Source organism: Nuphar pumila, chromosome 7 (assembly GCF_984573655.1).
Source record: "Nuphar pumila chromosome 7, dmNupPumi1.hap1.1, whole genome shotgun sequence".
In the NCBI taxonomy this organism is placed as follows: Eukaryota; Viridiplantae; Streptophyta; class Magnoliopsida; order Nymphaeales; family Nymphaeaceae; genus Nuphar; species Nuphar pumila.
In genome coordinates, this window is record NC_143255.1 from 42,948,412 (window position 1) to 42,970,029 (window position 21,618).

Consider the following 21,618-nt stretch of genomic DNA (forward strand, 5'->3'; position numbering starts at 1 on the left):
GTGATCCAAAACCATTCTGCATGTAACATTTTAAGGAGCCTAGATTTGTCCAGTTAAGTTGAAACCTTGTCATGCCTGACTGGATCTGTATACTGTCTGGATGGATGTTGATATTTTCTTAAAGTCAACATGGATGAATGTGTGTTTCTGCTTAGTAAACTTGTGATATAGCACAAGGTTGGTAATTTTCTACTAGTTTATTTAGCAGAAAGAATACAATCTTGTAATCTATAATCTTATGATCTATCAGCTGAAAGTGTAGGGCATCTATTTCCCAGTATCTTGCTTGTTTGATGATGTTATGAGAATGCAGATTTACATCGTTTATCAGTACCCTATGCCTGTCTTATAAGTGTTTCTGCTTGTGTTGCCATGCGCTTGTTGAACATGCATTGAACACTAGATACTTGTACCAATTTGAACTGGTTGAGGAAAATCCAAAAACTTCCATTTTACTTGAAGTGTTCAGCTGATACATGATCCACAACAAATGCTTTGATACGTCTTTGTCTTCTTAAAAAACACAAGTAGATGGTCGTTTATTTAGCTCAAACAATAGTTTGGTATGTACATCCATAACTGAAAATTATTTAAAGCTCAAATCTCAACATGTATTGCGACCAAATACTTGTATGTTGCAACAGTTTGTTCTGGGAAATGCAGAACAAAAAACACTTTTTATAGTGCCCTACACATGGCTGTTTACTTCTGATGTATTGCTAAACAATCCTCACAAATAGCTGAATGCGAATAAAATGCTGTTACTGCATCAGCTTGAAGTGTACTATCCTGTTTTCATTCTAATGTGATGCAGAGCAGGATGGACCCAGATCCATACAGCAAGCAGAGTTAGTCTCGGGTCCGGGATCCGAGACCCGAGCCTTTAAAAAACCCTCCTAGGGTTGCGTGCAGGACAGAGATTATTCAACATTGCAGCAACCGTTTTCTTCAGCAGTTTTTTTTGTTTTCCTTTACAGCCTGACGTCTATTGCTGTCATTTTTTTTATATTCTTCTTCCTTTCCAATCACTGCTAGTCATTTTCCTATTAGTTAATGGAAGCATTGTCAATCTTTTAATAACGTGTTGCTCGGACCCATTGATCCGAGCCTTTGATTGCCATTGAGTTACTGCATGCTGCACCATCGTGCATTGGATAATCAGCATCAACGATAACCCCCCATCAGCGTAACTGCGTCAACTCCGTCACTGCATCAAGGCGGGTCGACGCGGCATCCATTAACGTGAAGCTTGATCACTTTCACTGCATCATAATGTCTGTTCGTGAGCCCTGACTTTGAACCCTATCCTTCTTTGCCTGAAATGGAAATATCATCAGAAACTTATGTATGATATCATCCTTCCATCCTGGGAAAAAAATGCAGTTGACTCTTACAGACATGACTTCTGATTGTCAAAATTTTTTATGTGCAAGAATATTGTGTTTGATGTTGTCTTGGAGTGTACTTTTAGCATTTTGTCCATGCTATTATGGAAAGCAGAAAACCATTACTGATGAATATACATTTAGAATCCTTTGAAATTTAGCGATGTGAATGGTAGAGAAGAGATAGCTTAATTAAGGTGGGTTCAGTAGAGGTGTTGCTTCTTTTTCCCACTCAGCACAAATTGTAAAGCATAGAAGCAAGGTCATCTGTATGAAAGTGCCACACATGATTCCCATCCTAAGTCCCTGTGACAGATACGAGTGTTAGAGCACAAAACACACTTCCTACGTAATGCTTAAAAATAAGTCAGAAGGATATGAAACCCACCTTTCCACCTAAATCAAAGACAACAGCTGATGGAACGCCCGCTATGTAATAAGCTCCAAGATTGAATAAAGCGCCAAACACAGTACCTAAGGGCAACGTTTGTTTCGATATGTGTTCTAAAATCCAACGGTTGGGACAACATGGACAAGCCATCAAACCAAAAAAAGTGTTTAAAGAAAAAAAAAAAAAAGGGAAGAAGAATAAGAATACCCTAGTGAAGAGTTTAATAAAGAAGAAGATCAAAGAAAATAAAAAAAGAAATAAAAAAGAATACCCTAATAAAGATTTTAATCAAGAAAAAGATCAAAGAAAATAAAAAAGGGGGAGAGACCCTAATCAAATCTAACCTAATCAAAAAGGGAGAGAGACCCTAAAAAGATGCAGCGACGATCGGAGAAAAGAGGGAGCGGAAGGAAGGAAGAAGGGGATGGGAGTGATTACCTCCGGAGCTTCGGTGAGCCAGGACGGAAGCGAAGAATAATTCCCATGTCAGATTCCAATTGTTGAGACAGACCAGCAGGTGATTGTTCAAGATGAAGACCTAGGCGAGATATTTTCCTTCGTAAGCCTGGATGATATCATAGCTCATAGTGAGATCACCATCCTGCCGAAGAAGAAACTCATCCTTTCTGTGTTTAGCCTTGTATTTGAGGTCTCTAATGCAATACACATGCATCTCATATTCTGCATATGGTTTTGTTTAGTCAAAGAAAATATAAATAACCAGGTTCACTGCAGATTAGTCCCAAAAATCATCAAACAGACGGAACCAAGAGGAAAAAAAAAAAACGGACTCCAAACTTCGTCGGTGGCCTTGCCGGTCCCCGATGGTTTCTCCAGTTGTTGGTGACCTCTCCGGTCACTGGTGGCCTCACCGGTCGCCGGTAGCTTCGCCCGGCCTGCACAGGTGAGAGAGAGAGAGAGAGAGAGAGAGAGAGAGAGAGAGAGAGAGAGAGTGCGTGTGTGAGAAAGAAAGAGAGTTGGGGGGACCCCTCCCACCACCCCCTGTTCCTCGTATCCAGTTCTTTTCATAACAGGGGAGGGGGTGTTACAGAAATTAAGTATTTTTTTCGACGCGGTGGACACACGGAATCCTTGTTCTCAGTGGGATTTCCGTCCTAATCCTGCTGGGAACGGTGCATCAAACAAGACCTAAGGGCCCAAGTGTTACAGAGAATATTTAATTTTCTTTCTGAATTCTTTATAGAGATAAATATTGCAGAAAATACCTGCCTAGGGAAACTTGTGCATCCAAGATTTCTATTTACTACATAAGCACATACAAATAGAATCATATCTAAGTACACAGAATGACAAACATGGTTCCAATAAACTAGACGAAATTTTTTCAAAAAGGTACATAAAGTTTTGGCAATAATAAAAAGACACTTATGTTTATCATATTGTTTAAAATGCACTAAAACTGTCCTAGTTGAAAGACCTTGCCAGAACATAACTGGAGTCTGGACCCAGAAGCACGCCCGTTCCATAGACGACCCGAAATGCTAGTGAATGCAGCCATAACAACACTAGCCCAACGTCCACTGCGCAATGGCCTGGCATATGCCTGTTATAAGGTCTCTTCTTCCATCGTCTATGCTCGTCCCACGACTTCATTTTAATTGTTTTCTTTTCGTAAAGAAAATCTAAGAAAATCTATAGGAGTGTTAAACGTGTTGGGTTTGGTTCAGATCCAGGTAGAACAAGACCCAAACCTGACTTAAGATGATGGTACCTAGTCCAGACTCAGGTCTAATCCGACCAGACCCACCAGAGGAAAAACAATACCCGGATCATGAAGTAAAATAATACTTTTTAATCATTTTTTACAATTGAAATTTGTGAATGTTTGAATCCGAGTTAAACCCGACCCATTTACAAGTTGCAACACACAGTATTCCACGTCACCATCTGACCGTTGGAGGGGGAAGACCTTCCCACGTCAAACCGCCGGAGTGACCTAATATATATATATATATATATATATGAAATTAATGCACGCACACACCGAAGCAGGTTATATGTTCCCCCCCGAACAGGGCAGTTAGCTACATCTCATGTTCGGGGTCCCAAAGAGCACCACGTATGTAAGCATGTGCGTCTCGTATCCCTATGTTTGTCAGCATTAATTAGCATTGAAGTATGATGCGATTGCAAAGACTTAAGTACCCTCTCTTCCATTGGTGCAAAAAAAATGACGATTCTTGAAAATGAGTGGTTGTAAAGACTTAAGTGCCCCGAAGATGATTATTTAAGACCCAGTCTCTGCACTGCAGGATTATCTGAAAAAGAAATCTCCCCTAGAGGAGGCCATGAACATCAACCCTCTCACACACACTCTCTCTCTTCTCTTTCTGCTTCTATGCACATCCAACAGAAGATTCAGAGTTTTTACCTTTACAGGAGAAGGGTTTGGGGGCTCCTCCCAGCGTGGGTAGCATCATTCAACTTGATTCGTTGTGGAGTATGATTCAGAGTTTTTGCCCTTACAGGAGAGGGGTCTGGGGGCTCCTCCCAACGTGGGTAGCATCATTCAACTTGAAAAGTTATAGAGTCTGATTCAGAGTTTTTACCCTTACAGAAAGGGGGGTCTGAGGGCTCCTCCCAACGTGGGTAGCATCATTCAACTTGATGAGTTGTGGAGTCTGATTCAGAGTTTTTGCCCTTATAGGAGGAGAGTTTGGTGGCTCCTCTCAGCCTGGATAGCATCGTTCAACTTGATTTATTGTGGAGCTTGATTTAGAGTTTTTGCCCTTATAGGAGGAGGGTTTGAGGGCTCCTCCCAGCGTGGGTAGCATCATTCAACTTGATTCGTTGTGGAGCCTGATTTAGAGTTTTTGCCCTTACAGGAGGGGGGTCCGGGGGCTCTCCCCGGCACGGGTCCCGGGTGTCGTGGTCAAAAAATGCACAGGGTATCATGGTGAGAAAGATATATTTTTGTTCCAAGCAAGGTTGGAAGAAATCAATGGAAAATCCATCAAGGAGCATGCCAGAATCAAGATGTGGATGTCAAGCGAGAATGGTGTTGTGCAACTCAAATAACACAAAATAATAGGGGTCTGGTTTTTAGTTAAAATGAGTAATGTAATGATAATAGAAATCGCTGAAAATTTACAGAAATAAACTAGACTCAATAACGAAGACACCACTTTTTACGGATTTAGAATATGACCTCCGGTTAGGGAGATATGACCATGACAAGTTTGTCCTAATTCGGGTAGCGATTTACTGCGATTTGCTTACTTAATAACACTACAAATCGCTATAGTGATTTGCGAAAGACACTACAAATCGCTATAGCGATTTGCGGAAGACACTACAAATCGCAAGCATTTTGTTGGAGACCCGAAAATACTACAAATTGTTGTAGGAAAGCCCGATAATACTAAAAATCGTTGTTGAAAGGCCCAAAAAAATTTTGGTCCGGAGGGCGCTGCCCCCCGAGCCCCCCGCCAGGGGCGGTCCCCCCTGGACCCCCGCCCGCTGACCACGCAGCGGGATCCACGCCGGGGGAGCCCCCGAACCCCCCTCCTGTAAGGGCAAAAACTCTAAATCAGGCACAGAAGTAGAGATAGAAGGGAGAGAGAGTGAGAGGGTTGATGTTCATGGCCTTCTCCAGGAAGAACTCTTTACCTCCCTTGATTTCTTCTCTAGAGAGAGAGAGGGTTTTACAGTGTTTTACGGAGAAGGAAGAAGAAGAAGATAGTGATGGAGCAATGTAGGATCGTCTGTTGGATGTGCACAGAAGTAGAGAGAGAAGAGAGAGAGAGTGAGAGGGTTGATGTTCATGACCTTCTCCAGGGAGAACTCTTTGTCTCCCTTGATTTATTCTCTAGAGAGAGAGAGGGTTTTACAGTGTTTTACGGAGAAGGAAGAAGAAGAAGATGGCGATGGAGCAATGTAAGATCGTCTGTTGGATGTGCACAGAAGTAGAGATAGAATGGAGAGAGAGTGAGAGGGTTGATGTTCATGGCCTTCTCGAGGGAGAACTCTTTGCCTCCCTTGATTTCTTCTCTAGAGAGAGAGAGAGTTTTAGAGTGTTTTACGGAGAAAGAAGAAGAAGACTTTGAAGAGTCAACATCATCCTCGACTTTCTGGATGGAAGACATGTTTGTCCTTTTTTTGAACGGAGAAAGAAGAAGAAGACTTTGAAGAGTCAACATCATCCTCGACTTTCTGGATGGAGGACATGTTTGTCCTTTTTTTGAACTGTTTGTTGTTTCTTTTTTGAATGAAGGACATTTTTGTCATTTTCTCAAACCATCACTTTATGAGAAGAATAGCAAGAAAGGGTACTTAAGTCTTTGCAACAACACCAGAGTCCGATGCAAAGTTATGTCAACATACACAGGAATACGAGCCCCATGTGCTTGTATACGTGGTTCTCATTCAAAGCCCCGAACACAGACGTGGGATTCAGTGAATCATCGGGGGTGAACATACACCACCCTCTCCGCACACACTCCCTTAAACAATCTCCCTCTGTGATCGTATATTTTCACTTTTCCAATTATGCCCTCATCACCTTCTCCCTCACTCGCACCTCTCTCTCTCTCACGTCCTCTGCAACTTCTCCCCCTCTTTAGACACAGACCTCTCTCCCTTTGATCTTCTTTTGGAAGCATGCACTCAGAAGAATACGTGGAGCAGCCCTCTCAAGGTGCCCAGTTTCTACCCGCAGTTCCAGGCAGTTTATGGACGAGTGAGTCCTCTCTCTCTCTCTCTACCTGAATTTAGTTATCTCTATCTTTTGTATTGTTATGGTTCTATATTTTTTGTATTTGATTGTTTTTTGGTGTATAAATTTGATATAGATTGATGCATCTATAAAAAAAACTTGGTTCGTTTCTCTCTCACACACACACTTAAGCTTGTGGTAGGTATCTATAATTAGATATTTATAAAATAAAATCTACAAATTGCAATAATCAACCAGTGAACAGTTTAGTTCAGAGAGAGAGATGGAGAATCTTGAATGGTAACACTCGCTTAAACTCTCTCATAATATTTTTACTTTCCCAATTCCAACCTCCGTCACCTTAGAGTCATTTGGAGATTAAATGTCTGAATGAGTCTTTGTTTTTCATTATTTTTTCATAAAAATCTACGTGGTTTAGTTAGCAAGAATCTACACCGTTCATCAACTATGAGATTATGATGCTGGTTAGTATCTCTTTTTGTTGGCAGGTTGCATAAGAGAAGCCTCATCAAAATTAATGGTGCTATTTGTTAGTTTTTAAATTAAATATTTATAAAATAAATTCCTCTACAATTTGCAATAATCAACCAGTGAACAATCTAAGCCTATTTTATTTCTAGTAATAATTTATTGTTAGGATTAGTATCCTATGTCACTTGACACTCTCACAAGTGTAAACATCATTTTTTAGAATATCAAAATTTGAAAACAATAATGAAAAGGGGTCATAGTTAGCTCAGTCCTATTTTTATATTCGAGGTATTAATGGGATGGTAGTGTTTCAAGCAGGCGAGACCCAGTGTTGTCAAAATCGGTTAATGTAGATCGAACTGATCCAAAAACGACTCAAAAGGTGCTGATTCAAGGTCGGCTTAATTTATTTATTTTATATTTTTTAGGGATTAATTTTTTTAAAGTATTTGTTTTAATGACATGTGTCATCTGAAGTTAATAATTTTTTAAGGATTAAGATTTCTGCCTTAGAATTCTTTTTTCTTTTAAACACAAATCATTTGAATTCTAATACTTAGTGCAAATACATGCATTAAGACCAACTCACCCCTACCCGAGTTATACTTAAGGTGTCAACGGTTCAGTTTGACCGGTACCAAACCCTATAGGGACACCCCATTCAAATTTGGTTGGGACTGGAAGGATCCGATTAATACATGGATCCGGGTATCGTTTGTTATATTTTATTCCAGACCTGGGATCCACATGAGTTCTGATTAAGATCCACAGATTTTCAATATAAAAATGATAAAAATATTATTTCATTGGGTATGGTCCAGGTCTGGTTCATGTAGTTCTTATAGGATCGGGGTATGGTTTCTCTTATGGTTGTTCGATTAGACCTGGGTACTGAATCAGTACCATACCCAAAATCTGGTTTGAGTCTTGTTCCACCTGGGTATGAACCAAATTAGACCCATTGAAAGCCCTACTTATACCTTAACCCATTAATGTATATAGGTCTCTATCCTTAGTAGTGCCCAAATCCAATCAAGATGAGTTAAGTTAAGACTTGACCTGTTTCGAAGATGCCTATTTTGTACCCATCAACTTATATAGGTCTAAAAGTTCCAGACATGTCTGAACCTAAACTTAAACTCGAACCAAGTTGGGTTGGGTTTGAGTGCACTTATCATACCCAATTAAAGAATGTGCCTATTTTAGAGCCAAACTGTCTGTACCAAACTCCACCGGAAACATGATACATTTTTTTTAAAGGCAAGCTGAGGTTAGGCTGAACCCCACCAGTTACTATTCGACGTACCCACTGTAGTTTGAACCTGCAACGGCCCAACCACAAGGTGACCAGAACCGACAGCTCCTACCAACCACTCAGAGCCCCCGTTTTGTCGAAACATAATACATTTGTAAAGTAAAAAAATGAAAAGTACATAAAGTTGCCACGCTAGCTCTACCTGCCGTACTTATGGTCACTGTTTTGCCATAGTGACAAAAGTTTAAATCTCACATTTTTTTGACAAAATCTTGGGAATAAAAAATAAATTAAAAATTAGAAAAAATAAATTTATAAGAAAAATATAATAAAACAAATTTAAAAATAAAAATTTTGGGGTTTTCACAATAAATATATTTTAAAAATATAAATATCGTGATGTTTGTCACGGTTTGAAAATCTTGCAGGAAATCACCTTTTTAAACTTCCAAGCAATTTATCAAGATATATTGGTTATATTTTTATAAATATTGCGATATTTGTCATAGAGCTTATGGCCATGCTTGGGCAAGAGGTAACACCCATGAGCTTTGAACCTAGACCGCAAAAAAAAAAGACTCGATTTTTTTTAAATGATTTGACTTTAGATGTGTGGTTGCCAGAAGGTACTTCAAAAGATAAAAGCTTGTTTAGTTTTTTTAAACTTCAAGCAGACAAATTTAATTTTAAGTCTAAGCTCGCGGTGAATACCAGTCTAATTAGTTATACCACATATTTTATTTTAGTTGTAATTTTAAATGGCCAAATATCGTTATATTTTCAAAAAATATCTTGATATTATGTTTAAACAAAAATTTTGCAACTTGATTGCAATCTTTACATTTATATTTGATTATATCTAGGAAAATTAAATAATTTTATTATTTATATTTACATCTTCTTCTAATTTTTGAATTAAAATTTTCCTACCAATAACTTGCCAATAAACAATGAGAAAAACAAATTTCAATTTCTCATGAGAATTTGCCTATAATTATTTTTGCCGATTTAAACTTTTGTAACTATGCAATGAAGAATCATAATCCAATTTACAATGTTATTCGTTCGTCATGATAAGGAGATGCTTGGTAATCAATACAATAAATATCACAATATTTCCATAAGTCAACATAATCTAAAATATCATGATATTTTCAAAATACCACTTATTCTGAATCATGATAACATGTAATGTTATCACAATAAAAATAGTTTATAAATTTCTTTTATATTTTTATATTTTTTATAACTTTAATACCAATATTTTCAAGAAATAAAATTTGTATTTTTATTAGAAAATATTGATACTGAGACTTGCGGTATTGGTGGTACATGGATATAGTCGTTAAATATCACGAATATTTAGAAAATGTTGTGAAATTATGTAAAAAAAAAAACTACTTATTTTGAAAACATGACAATTTTAATGCATTAATACTGCATTAAACCCACATTAATTTTTTTTTATCTTTTATATTTTTATATGATTACTATATGGTTTTAGATATTCTTAATTTTTCCCTTGTTTTAAAAAAAAGATATTCTAGAATTTTCCCAAGGTCTTCTCGAGAAGTCATTCTTGAAAATGTCACTAAATTTTCTGGCCGAAATTTTCCCAAGAACGAGTGTTGTATCCATTAGGGCTGTCATTGGGTCGGGTCTGTACCAAGTACCCTACGCGAGTCAAACCCGAATTATTGGGTATGGGCATGAAAAACGCTGACCTGAATATAATATTCGGGTCACCCTTAATCCAATATGTGGGCGGAGTTTGGGTCATGATTTTGTTTTGGGAACCTGATACAGCCTGAGCATTTTTTTTGTATTTTTAATAAAAATTTAAAATATTATGTGGTCCGTGTTTGGGATTTCATTGATGTGACCTGACAAAACCCGAACTCGAACCCGAACGTTATTTGGGCGGGTTCGGGAATACCTAATGGGTCGGGTACCCGACCCGTATAGACTGCATCCAAACGAAGGAGGGATTTCTGGTCGTTACGAATGCTTACTCACGGTATAAAACAGGAGCACTCCGCGCTGAGAGGAGGAAGACGAAAACTCGAGAGTTCGGTGGTGGTGACGTTTATCAGGGGAAGCGGAAGCGAATCCCTTCCTTCCATCATACACAGACACCAAAGAGAGAAAACTTGAGAAAGAGAGAGGGAGGCAAGAGAGCGATCGGAAGGGAAGCGTCCGTCGCCGTCGATCGCTCGTCGCAATGGCGGAGCTTCAGATATCTCCGTCGGGTTCGTCGGACGGAGCTCCCGGAAAGGATCAGCAGGCGGCCGGAGTCGGGATCCTCCTCCAGATCATGATGCTCGTCCTGTCGTTCGTTCTCGGCCACGTCCTGAGGCGCCACAAGTTCTACTACCTCCCTGAGGCGAGCGCTTCTCTTTTGATCGGTACTCTCTCTCACACTCTCGCTCTCGTCGAAGAAGAAAAGAGAATGAAAAAGGGCTTATTGACGAGCTGTAGGATGCAAAAATCAAGTTCTTGTCGAGTCTTAACGCCGCTTCCAGAAAAGAAAATACATTTTTGGAGAGAAAGATTTGGGTAACTGTAAAAGGTGGCGGTAGATAGCTGATCGGACTTGTCTTTCGAACTCATCGCTAGGTCAAGATGTCATTTTTTTTATTTGTTCTGCCTTCAGAAACGTTCTTGGCTTGTTAGGGTTTCGGTTTCCGCCTAATCGTTTGGGCATAAACGTGCGGGTTATTTAGGGATTCTTGACCTTTTTGGCCCTTCTTTTTCCGTTTTGGTCCGTATCCATTTCTCTCTGCGAGAAGGCGAAAATGACGGAAAAAGAAAAGGAAACGTATTTGACAGCGCACAGAGTAGGAAATTCCTTTCCTGTTTGTATGAGACGCATGAGCGTCAATTACCATCTGGTAATTGGTGTTTTATTGGAAAAGTTGTTATTAGGAACTACTATTGAGCTATAAGTATGGAGAATAAATAGTTAGATTGTTGATATTAAGAAAAAGGGGAAAAAGCTTTTAAGAATAAATATCTTGATGTAGAAATCAACGAAAAGAAGCCGTGCAGTATATGCTGTCCAAAAATTCAATCTCAGCCTTCTCTTAGTGAATTTGAGAATCACTTGATATGCTTTTACTAACATATCTGCAACTTGAAATTCCATATGAGCACCTTGTATCAATGCCCTCTACCTCAATATTCTGATGTACAAAGTGATAATCAACCTGGCAACCATGAAACACTGGGTGGAAAGTGGCTATGTGAGCCATTTATCCACCAACCAGGATAGACGATTTCAATGACCTGTTCAAACTTGGGATCTAGACAACTTATATCTTCTCAAAAATCTTTGTATCCTATTCATCATTACCTCCCGTCTTTATTGGTCTCTTACTTTTCTCGATTTTCTATCCCATGCTACATGAAATCTTGGTACCTAGCCTATGATAGATTTACCTGGGACAGAACCAAACTAGCATTAGACACACCTTTTCTAACATTTTTCATTTTGTTGATGATATGGGGAGCATCTTCATGCATTTTTTTACCCTATCCTTCAGTGCTACTTCACTCATCAACTTTGACATATACATCTTGGGTTACGTTCATATTCTCTTCTTATCACTTTTGAGTTGCATAACAGTCAGAACCATATAGGAGTGCTGGTCTTATCTTAGACCTGTATAAATGCTCTTCAGATCGTAGAGGTGCTTGCTTCACATAACAATGTAAATCTTGCCTCCATGTTATCCATCCAACACAAATACTGCTAGTGGTATTTTTTTTCAAATCCACTTATTGTTGTACTATAAAGCTTAAGTACCAAAAGTTACTCCATTGTTGCACTACAAGATGTTAAATCTCAACCACAAGAAATTCATCACTAACCTTTTTAGAAAGCATTTTTTTTTGCTAGGATAGTTCTCAAAAGCACTTATTTCTTATTTGTGTCCTGACTGTCTTCTCTACTTTGGCTGATAAGTTGGGTTGCATATGAGCCAAGCTTGGGCCTGTGCTCCTCAAGCTTGGCTTGAGCTTGAGCCTGGTTAACAACTCACTCAAAAAATATAAACAAAAGAATTTTATGAAAGGGAGGAGGTGACAATAACCCGTCACCTCCTTTTTGCAACAAACTAGGTAACTATTGAGATCTGATTATTTTAATGTCAGACTTTATATGATGTGTGCATATGCATATTTTAGATATTTACTAGCTTTAAATGAGCTTAACAAGCTCTTGTTGTGAAGCTTAGGCTCAAGACCTATAAATCTAACTTGAGCTTGGTGTTTATTAAGAGAACTTTGATCCAAGCTTTTAGTGAGTCAAGCCCAAGCATTACATCATTTGTAAAGAACATACAGACCTTTTCTTGATTAAAGGATGTTGCTTTGCTTATTATAAATGTAAGTATAGCTCAAATCAGATTCTTGAAGTTGCATAGTGTTATCAATGCACACATTGTCTTTTTTGCATTTTTTCACTGTATTGTAACCCTAAGATACATGCATGCTCACTCTATTCCTTTCCTTAATGGCTTGCCCATCCTTATGCTATTGATTCCAGCCACAGTATCAGCATTTTTTATAGCCATGAGGTGACTGGTTTCTGTTATTGTATGGGCCTCACCAGCGAGAATCTTTCCTGCTGCATCTGGCCATGAGAGCTTGCAGAAAGAAGCAGTGAAACCTCCATAAGTGATTGTTAGGGCATTAACCAAATACTAGGTAAGTTGCACTGAATGGCATTGCTTTATGAGCTCACCAAATATATTTACTGTAAATCAAGTGCATGTATTTACCCCGGTAAAAATGTCATCAAAGCCCTTCTTTTCATGTTTAAAATGGTGTCATCGACCAAGATAGATGTCTATGTTTTACCATGTAATTCAACGTTTACATATGATTGTGAATAAGATCGAGTTCATGTTCACATGCATTCTTAGGCACTGACACATTTATGTGATTGAGTGGTTGTTACTCTCTCTCTCTCTCTCTCTCTCTCTCTATATATATATATATATATATATATATATATATATATAGAGAGAGAGAGAGAGAGAGAGAGAGAGAGAGAGATGTATGTATATTTAGGATCTTATTAGCAAATGTTTTAAATGTTGACATTTTGTAGATATTGAAAATGACATGCTACAAGAAAAATGTATAACGTTTCACTGTTCTTGGCATTTTGTCGTTGATGTCATTGTGCAATGAACTTTAATTGCAAACTCCCTGTTTATACATACAGGTCTTTTTGGTTTTTGGATGTGTGGATAGTATATGTTTCCACTTTCTATAGTCATAGTTTTATACAAAAAAGATCTGACATGAGTTGGATGTGCTAATACAATTCCTAATGGCCTTTTTTTCTTCTAATTTTTGTATAGGATATTTTCTTCCCCAAAATCCTAAGCTTGTTAAGTTCTGTAGACATTAAAAATGATATGTATGAGTTTATGAGATTTCCACTACCATGGCTCTTGTGGTTATTCATAGATGGTGTTTTTGTTTCATAGTAACAGAGAACACAAAGCGCGATTTAACGTGGTTTGGTCAATAGACCTACATCCATGATCTTAGTCACTCCACACAGAAAATCGTGTGTGGGGTGTTTCCGGTGATGTTTATTTATAGAGTACATGAGGTGAGAGTCCTTATTCAACGTATTACCCAATAGGACTTGTGTTACCCTTGGTAACCTATTACAAGTAGTACTCAAGTTACAATTTGGAAGCTTGCTCTCTACATCCATACTGTTGTTGGACACCTCCAATGTGTGAACTTCTTTCCTATTAGACACCTCAACCTTGGACTCTTGCTTGATCTCAATCCCATCTAACCTGTCATTTGGTCTGGATGGATCCAGATTTGGTTGATCCAAATCTGATCCTGTAACACATAGTTATGAACCGTATACCCCTGCATATTTACAGGAAAACACAATTACATTGACAGTGTATATGCATGGATAGTATGTGTATCCACAAAAACATAAGTGCATGGATGACATGTATCTATGTGCATGATTCTGCATGCTCTTTCACATTTCTGGCAAACTATGGGACGTTTTCTACATTCTAAAAAGTGAGACCTTGGCCTTTTAATTTTCAAGGAATTAACAAAGTGCACTATCCATTTTTATGATATATTATGACTTCACACCCGTTTTCTTATGGATCATATGGCCTTCATGCAGGTGACACATCATCTAGTTTAATAGTTTTTTGTGTGAAGAACATGTTATACCTAAATCATCATGTATTTATTTTTATAGTTTTCTGTGACAGGTTTAACTGTGGGTGGGCTTGCTAATATATCAAACACTGAGAGGAACATAAGGTTTGTTGTTTGTTTTCTGGCTGCTGTATTAACATTTATACTTTGTTGTGAATCTCTCACTGCCATTTTTGTGTCTGATTTTCCCATGATGTTTCCTGGCTTGCAGAACATGGTTCAATTTTCATGAGGAGTTCTTCTTCTTGTTTTTGCTACCGCCGATTATATTATATCCTACAGCTTTGTATAATTGTGCACTTACTTTTTAACCTCATATTTGTATTGAATTTTTAGTTAGCAATTTTATAGAAAAAACATATTATGGAATTTTTTCCTTGACAACTATGTACTCAGTCAGGTTTCAGCTTACAACCTGTAAGTCGACCTTTCTGCCTTAGTCTTGAAAAATATACATTATCTACGGGGATCATATTCATTCTGAACTTACCTGAGTTTGATTGTTGTTGGCAGAAACCATTTTTTTCAAATTTTGGAGCCATAGTCACATTTGCGATTCTAGGGACATTTATTGCTTCCATTGTGACAGGATTCCTGGTGTAAGTTCTTTTCATGGTGCATTTCTTCATCTTCTCCTATGATATTCTCTGTACTAATATTTTCTACTGTTTGCAACCATGGAGTTGAATTCATGATGGTGCTATTTCTTTTCCAGCTATCTTGGTGGAGTAATGTTTCTCACGTATAAACTGCCGTTTGTTGAAAGTATGATGTTTGGTTCTCTTATATCGGCAACAGATCCTGTAACCGTTTTATCCATATTTCAGGTGTGAGATCTAGTGTGTTTTCTTATGATCATATTGTTCTTATTAACTTTATGCAATTGTGTGATCTTATCATGAATGTGTTTAAAATTGTAGCATGCCATACACAGCAAGTATGAATCATGTCTCTTTCTGCAACATGTTTCATAAATATGCACATGGTTTGCTACTGCTTTTCCAAGTTTATTTTGATTTTATACTATGCAATTCCGCACTTGCATGTTCATGGAACAGCTTGAAGTTTAATATGATTAATCCAGAAATGTCTAGCTACTTGTATGTATGATTTGTTTGAAGCAGTGCATGGTGAATATCCTCTTGTTTTGAATTTCTGCAGGAACTAGGGACAGATATGAATCTTTATGCATTGGTGTTTGGGGAATCTGTTCTGAATGATGCAGTATGTTTGGTCTCTTTTTTCTTTTTATCCATTTTTGTTGTTAAGGACTAAGCTTTTAACAACTTTTGTTTTTTGGATGCTTTGAAGATGGCGATTTCATTGTACAGGTTTGCTTCAAACTTGTTGCCTTCAGTAAGTGTATGATCGAACATCTATCTTGGATGATTGGTTCTTATTCAGTAAATGCTTCTATCTGCAGGACAATGTCATCAGTAAACAGTCATGTAACTTCCAGCCAAAGCATCTTTCTTATCATTCTAAGATTCCTTGAGACTTTTGTTGGTTCATTGTCATCTGGTTAGTATTCTTGTTGCTTGCTGAAAGAGTACCGAAAATAAATTACTATAATTTTGGGATTGTTAAACCTTCTTTTCCTAATTGTTTTTGCAATTCCTTGAGTATCATCTGTTGTATTCATGAGAAACTCCTCCTTTTATAGTTTGTAACATGTTGGCATTGTCTCTTTTTTGCATTTGCAGGAGTTGGTGTGGGATTTATTTCTGCTTTGATATCCTTTAACTCACCTTGCACTTGTAAAAAAGGCTGAGAAGATTATTATCATATTATCTGGTTCACTTTTTCTGCATGATAGAATCGGACACTAATAATATACTGTTGACAGGGGTGGTTTTGTAATTACTGATTTTTTTTCATAAAGGATGAATAATCTAAACCTGCCTGTTAGGTTTGTATTGGGGGCTCATCTTACCATTTGGAGTCCTCACCTAACTTAATGGTTAAAACATAACAAACTCTATCAGAGGATGTCACCTATAAGTGAACTGTTGTCCCCTTTATAAATACTTCCATCTGTAGATACTAGATATTATTTAGTTTTACTATATAGGTGAAAAAATGTATGTTAAACTCATGGCAATTAAGTTGAACGTGCCTCATGTATTGTTGAAATATGTTACTCTTATCATAGAAGAGGAAGATGACTGGTACTAAGCAACTGAATCTTTATCATCTAACAAATATCTTCAAAAGAAGGAAACAGGTTGAGTTGGTTCTAGGCTTCTAGCTTGCTTTGATGAGCTCAATGATACATTTTGATGGCAATCTTATGGTTTTTGAATGAAATTTTATCTTTTATGCTATTTTATTTGAGCCTTTTGCATGTTGTGCCAAAAGCATTCCTACTGTTAATTGAATGGTCAAGACCATAGCTGTTATTAGTTAACATTTTGAAATCCCAATTTTACCTTTTACTTACCTATTTAACCTCCCTAGAACCCTCCCATTTTCAAATCTCTCTGTGTGTTAGCTTCAAACCTGCATATTTTTTGCATTACTGGTGCGTTAGCATCAGATCTCCGTATTCAATATCTAGACTTTGTATTTTGCATAATAGAGGAATAGGGGAGTTCTCTTTTGTTGTTTGAGGATGGGATTTTAGTTGTATGTGTTCGCTTTAACTTAGAGATTTGTGTTGTATGAAGTTAACATAATATTCTTCATATCAGATGAATGAAGAAAAAAAGCAAAACTGCCAGCGTTGAGCAACATTTATTGTTAATTGATGGGTAAATTGATAATTCTGCTCCTCATTTGATGATTCCAGCATCAGATATTCAGATGATAACCAATCTTAGGCTAACAGTAACAGGGACTTGTAAGAAAGAGGCCCATGTATGTGTCTCTGTGTATGTGTACACACGTTTATGCATGTACATGTGTGTGCACTGCGTGTGAGTCAAAGCTGTGGTGGCTCACATTGTGATAACATGACTTCACTATAATTTGCATACCTAGCGTATGCACACAAAGGGACCTAATAAATTGGAAAGATAGCAGAAAGACCCGTGGTAACTAAAGCATACAATTTCAAGAACTTTATTCTGTGAAAGCCTCTGACTGGTAGATAGAATGTTGAATAAATGTTTGCTTATCTGGAATGACTGCTCTTTCTTGTATATAGTTGTTGGATACCGTCTATGTTTTTTTATGTAAAAGAATTGGAATCCTTAACAACTGCATACCTTTTTAAATATGCGGGCCTGGATATTGACAAGTAAGTCCCAATATACTACCTATTAATCGTATCAGCCAATTTCTTCCATAGGTTTCTCAGAGTTCTTAATGTGTTTTTCTTCTTTCCTTTCAGTCTTCAGAATTTGGAGTGCTGCCTCTTTGTCCTTTTCCCATATTTCTCGTAAGCAACTTCATGTAGTTCTTTTAATCTGTTTGCTTAATATGGTGATTATTCTTTGTCTGGTGTCTGATGAGCTAATCTTTGCCATGCAGGTACATGCTTGCTGAAGGTCTTGGGCTTTCTGGTATTGTGTCAATTCTGTTCACTGGAATTGTGAGTGCACTTCCCAAGATCTTTCGATAGAATAACCTACTATTAGCTAAATTCATTGCATAATTTTTTCTGTTTCATATTTTTTACTGTTCAGGTAATGAAACACTACACTTTCTCGAACTTATCAGAAAATTCCCAAAGATTTGTTGCTGCGTTTTTTCATTTGATATCATCCTTAGCAGAGACTTTTGTGTAAGATGGCTTATTGATTTTATAATTGACACAGTTTAATACTTTTTGTTTGGATTTACCAAATATTTGTACCTTCTTTATAACCTGCAGATTTATATACATGGGTTTTGATATTGCAATGGAGCAACAGAGCTGGTCACACATTGGTTTTATCTTTTTCTCAATTGTATCCTTGATAGTTATATGCCGATAGATTGCAGTGTTCAATATAGTTCTGAAAGCTGAGAGCAAATTAATTTCTTTAACCTTTTGTCATGATGGAAATTCCAGTTGTTTATTGTTGTTGCAAGGTATGTTGATATTTTCATTATGGGACTTCTGTTACGTATCATACTGATAGATTGCTCTAGCATTTTGCCCATTATAACTTGTCTTAGTTGCTCAATTTGCACACATACTTAGGTATAAGGTGAAATAAAATGAGATAACATCTTTTGGCTGCTCTTTGTTGCTAGTCGTGTACTGTCCTTTTTATCTTCATCATAGGCTGTTACCTTTCACTCTTTTTACAAGCTTTATATTTCATATCATTCAGCCTTAGGCGGCCTAGCTAATCTTTTCTTTTATAAACAAGCAAAACCAGACATTTTTGACCTTTTAAGTTCCTATTGACAGTTAACTTGCTTTTCCTCAAACCTTTTGCAATGCCTTTCTATCATATGGATTATTTTGTGGATAAGAATAGTAAGATCCATGACTTTGTTAAGTTTATGTAGAATTGTTGCTTTTGTGCTTGTCAGTCTTCTTACTCGTGCTAATTTGACAATGGAATGACCTGGTTGCTGTTTGATGCATCATGTAGTTCTACTAGCAATGGTTAATGTTATCTCTTCTGGTTTTGGTTTCCATTGTGATGATAATATATAGTAGATAGTTTGTTGAACAGCTTTGATTTACTCTTTCCTATGTTTATCTTGAAGGGCTGCAAATGTTTTCTCATGTGGGTATTTGGTCAACTTGATCCGACCAGCAAACAGGAAAATACCACTAAAGCATCAAAAGGCACTTTGGTATAGTGGTGAGGAGGAAGCGCACTATTGTTGTTGTCAGGGAACTTTTTTTCATAATAATCTGTAAGCTTTTGTTGGACAGGGTTGAGGGGTGCCATGGCCTTTGCTCTTGCTCTGCAATCTGTCCATGATCTTCCAGAAGGGCATGGACAGACAATATTTACTGCTACAACTGCAATTATTGTCCTAACGGTAGGTGCCACATCAACTAAGACACAGAACTAGTCAATTAAGAAAACATAACAATTGTTTCTCAAAAGCATTTAGAAGGCATTTGCTTTTGCTTATGCAAGTATTAGATCTCAGAAATGAAGTTGGGTATGGATGAGAAAAAAAAACAATTTGTTGCATTTGATTAATATGTTGTATTTTACTTTTATGTTTTCTTGCAACAATATTCCTTGTGCCTGTTCTTTCAGATATTCACATGATTTACCTACAATTACTGTGAAAATGCTGTAGGTGCTACTAATTGGAGGTTCAACAGGAACCATGCTTGAAGCCTTGGAAGTTGTAGGTGATGGTATAGACAGTCAGCTAGAAGAGGCAAGTTTCTTTTACCTTGTTCATCAACTATGTGATGCATTAACTCTGGGTCTCTCTCCGTCTCTGGTACATGGTTCTACCCATGTGGCTACTTAAAATCTTCATAAATCAAGTTATGGTGGTTCAGTACCACAACAGAAGTACCCATACATACGGACATGCATACTATATATATATATATATATGTGTGTGTGTGTGTGTGTGTGTGTGTGTGTGTGTGTACATAGTATGCATGTACATGTGTATTGTACGCAGACACATCCAAAAGCGAATATTCTGTTATCATTGACAGTGGTGGGTGAAGACTTTGGCATTGCAGATTCTCAAGGGTTTTGTTGCATCTCTATAGCCATTCTTTATGCGCCTCTATAAAGGTTCTTTGGTCATCATTGCAACATATAAACTGATCTTACTTTGTGCATCAAGTACCTTACAATTCTTGGCATCAGCAGTCTTGCTGTCCAGCTACAATCCTTTTTCTATTTTTTCATTTTTTAGGTTGCACTTTTAGTTAGGTCTTGTTGGCTGCTAAAGTGCATATGTGGTTGTAATCAGGCATACAAGCATACATATGCTTGTTGATCTTTTAATTTTATTGGGAAAACTTGGCATACAGGTGTGCAGGTTTGCCTCTTTTGTTGGATTTCAGTGATACCATTAGTTTGGAGTCTTCGTTCCTCAAAGATACTGTTTGTTTTTTTTTCGAGTGCATGTATGCGTACATGTAAATTCATCCCCCCCCCCCCCCACAATTCTTTTTCCTATGTGATGCTTTTTCCTTGAATTAATTGGTGGAAGGTAATGCCCCTGTTAAATTTTTATATTTTATACCTTCATTTCAGAGCTTTGAGGAGGAAAACAATTACATTGCTCCGAGCTATGAAGAGGCTGCAACATCTGGACAGAACTTAAAAATGAGACTAAAAGAGTTCCACAAAAGGTTTTGCTTCAAATTTACCTCATGCTCCTAAAGTCCAACCTCTCTACTACCTTTTAGTTCACTGCTTGATTCGTATATCTTGGTTTCTATTGCAGCACTACATCTTTCACTGCGCTTGACAAAAATTACCTCACACCATTCTTCACCGCACAGAATGGAGATTCAAATGGTAAAAGAACAAGATCTTAAATCTCATAACATCGTCTTTTTCTTGACTGGGTGTTGTTTATCATGAAACAGAGGAGTCGTCATCACACCATGGAAGAGGCAGCAGCTTTGGCAGACGGGGATTGACTTGATCCTACCCAAAGAGAGCTGCAGTTGAAATTCCCAACACAGATCAACTGCAAGTATTTGTCTCTGCCGCAGACTTGCGATTGAAGTAGACTCACAGAATGTATATAATTATACGTCCGCTAGTTACACGATTAGGGTGACAGGAGGAGGATTAGCAGAAATGGTTACGAGTCTGATTCTGAAATCATCGGCTAGCAGAAAATATTCCCTTGTTTATATGCGCGTGTTAGTAACAGTTTATATGTATATCTGTGTCATGGGAGTTTTCTGAGCTGGCCGTGTGATGCTGCTCTCTGTGTCTCTTCGGAAAACCATAGTTATGGACCAGGAAGAAAAAGAAAGAAAACAAGGATTAAGTTCATGAAAGATACAGAAATATAGATGCAATAAAAAGTCCTGATAAAATCATGAAAAATTCAAAGTATTATCGATTTTGAATATACTTCAAATTTTAATGTTTTTTATTTGTGCGTATTTTTTTTAGCGTTTTTTCTTGTCAAGCAATGTCACAGTTCTCGTATTTTGGAAAATCTTATCTGGGAAACAACTCACAATAAATTAAATTTTTATTGTTGGGAAAACCACTGGAAATTTTACGTGTATGTGTGCGTGAGTGTGAAAACAATTGTAAAGAAAATATTAACGGTTGAAAAGGTGTTTTTATTGTGTTAATATCATAATAAAATG

At 37.4% G+C, this 21,618-nt stretch overlaps 1 protein-coding gene across 2 annotated transcripts; it reads left to right on the forward strand.

Annotated features, from left to right (window-relative positions):
- The first annotated feature begins 10,250 nt into the window (after window positions 1–10,250).
- On the forward strand, window positions 10,251–21,371 carry LOC149832083 (sodium/hydrogen exchanger 6-like). 2 transcript variants are annotated; one of them, XM_090014317.1, is made up of 22 exons: window positions 10,251–10,603; window positions 14,468–14,519; window positions 14,626–14,685; window positions 14,807–14,831; window positions 14,928–15,013; window positions 15,130–15,241; window positions 15,576–15,638; window positions 15,726–15,745; window positions 15,838–15,935; window positions 16,118–16,146; window positions 17,621–17,652; window positions 17,746–17,793; window positions 17,886–17,946; window positions 18,041–18,138; window positions 18,229–18,304; window positions 18,409–18,428; window positions 19,059–19,156; window positions 19,231–19,340; window positions 19,611–19,694; window positions 20,537–20,634; window positions 20,730–20,803; window positions 20,875–21,371. In XM_090014317.1, exons 1-22 carry the CDS (start codon window positions 10,420–10,422, stop codon window positions 20,931–20,933), a joined length of 1,587 nt encoding a protein of 528 aa, XP_089870443.1. In that variant the 5' UTR covers window positions 10,251–10,419; the 3' UTR covers window positions 20,934–21,371. The 2 variants fall into 2 exon arrangements, with proteins under 2 accessions (XP_089870443.1, XP_089870444.1); XM_090014318.1 differs by lacking the exon at window positions 10,251–10,603 and adding an exon at window positions 12,897–12,905.
- Window positions 21,372–21,618: the final 247 nt, after the last annotated feature.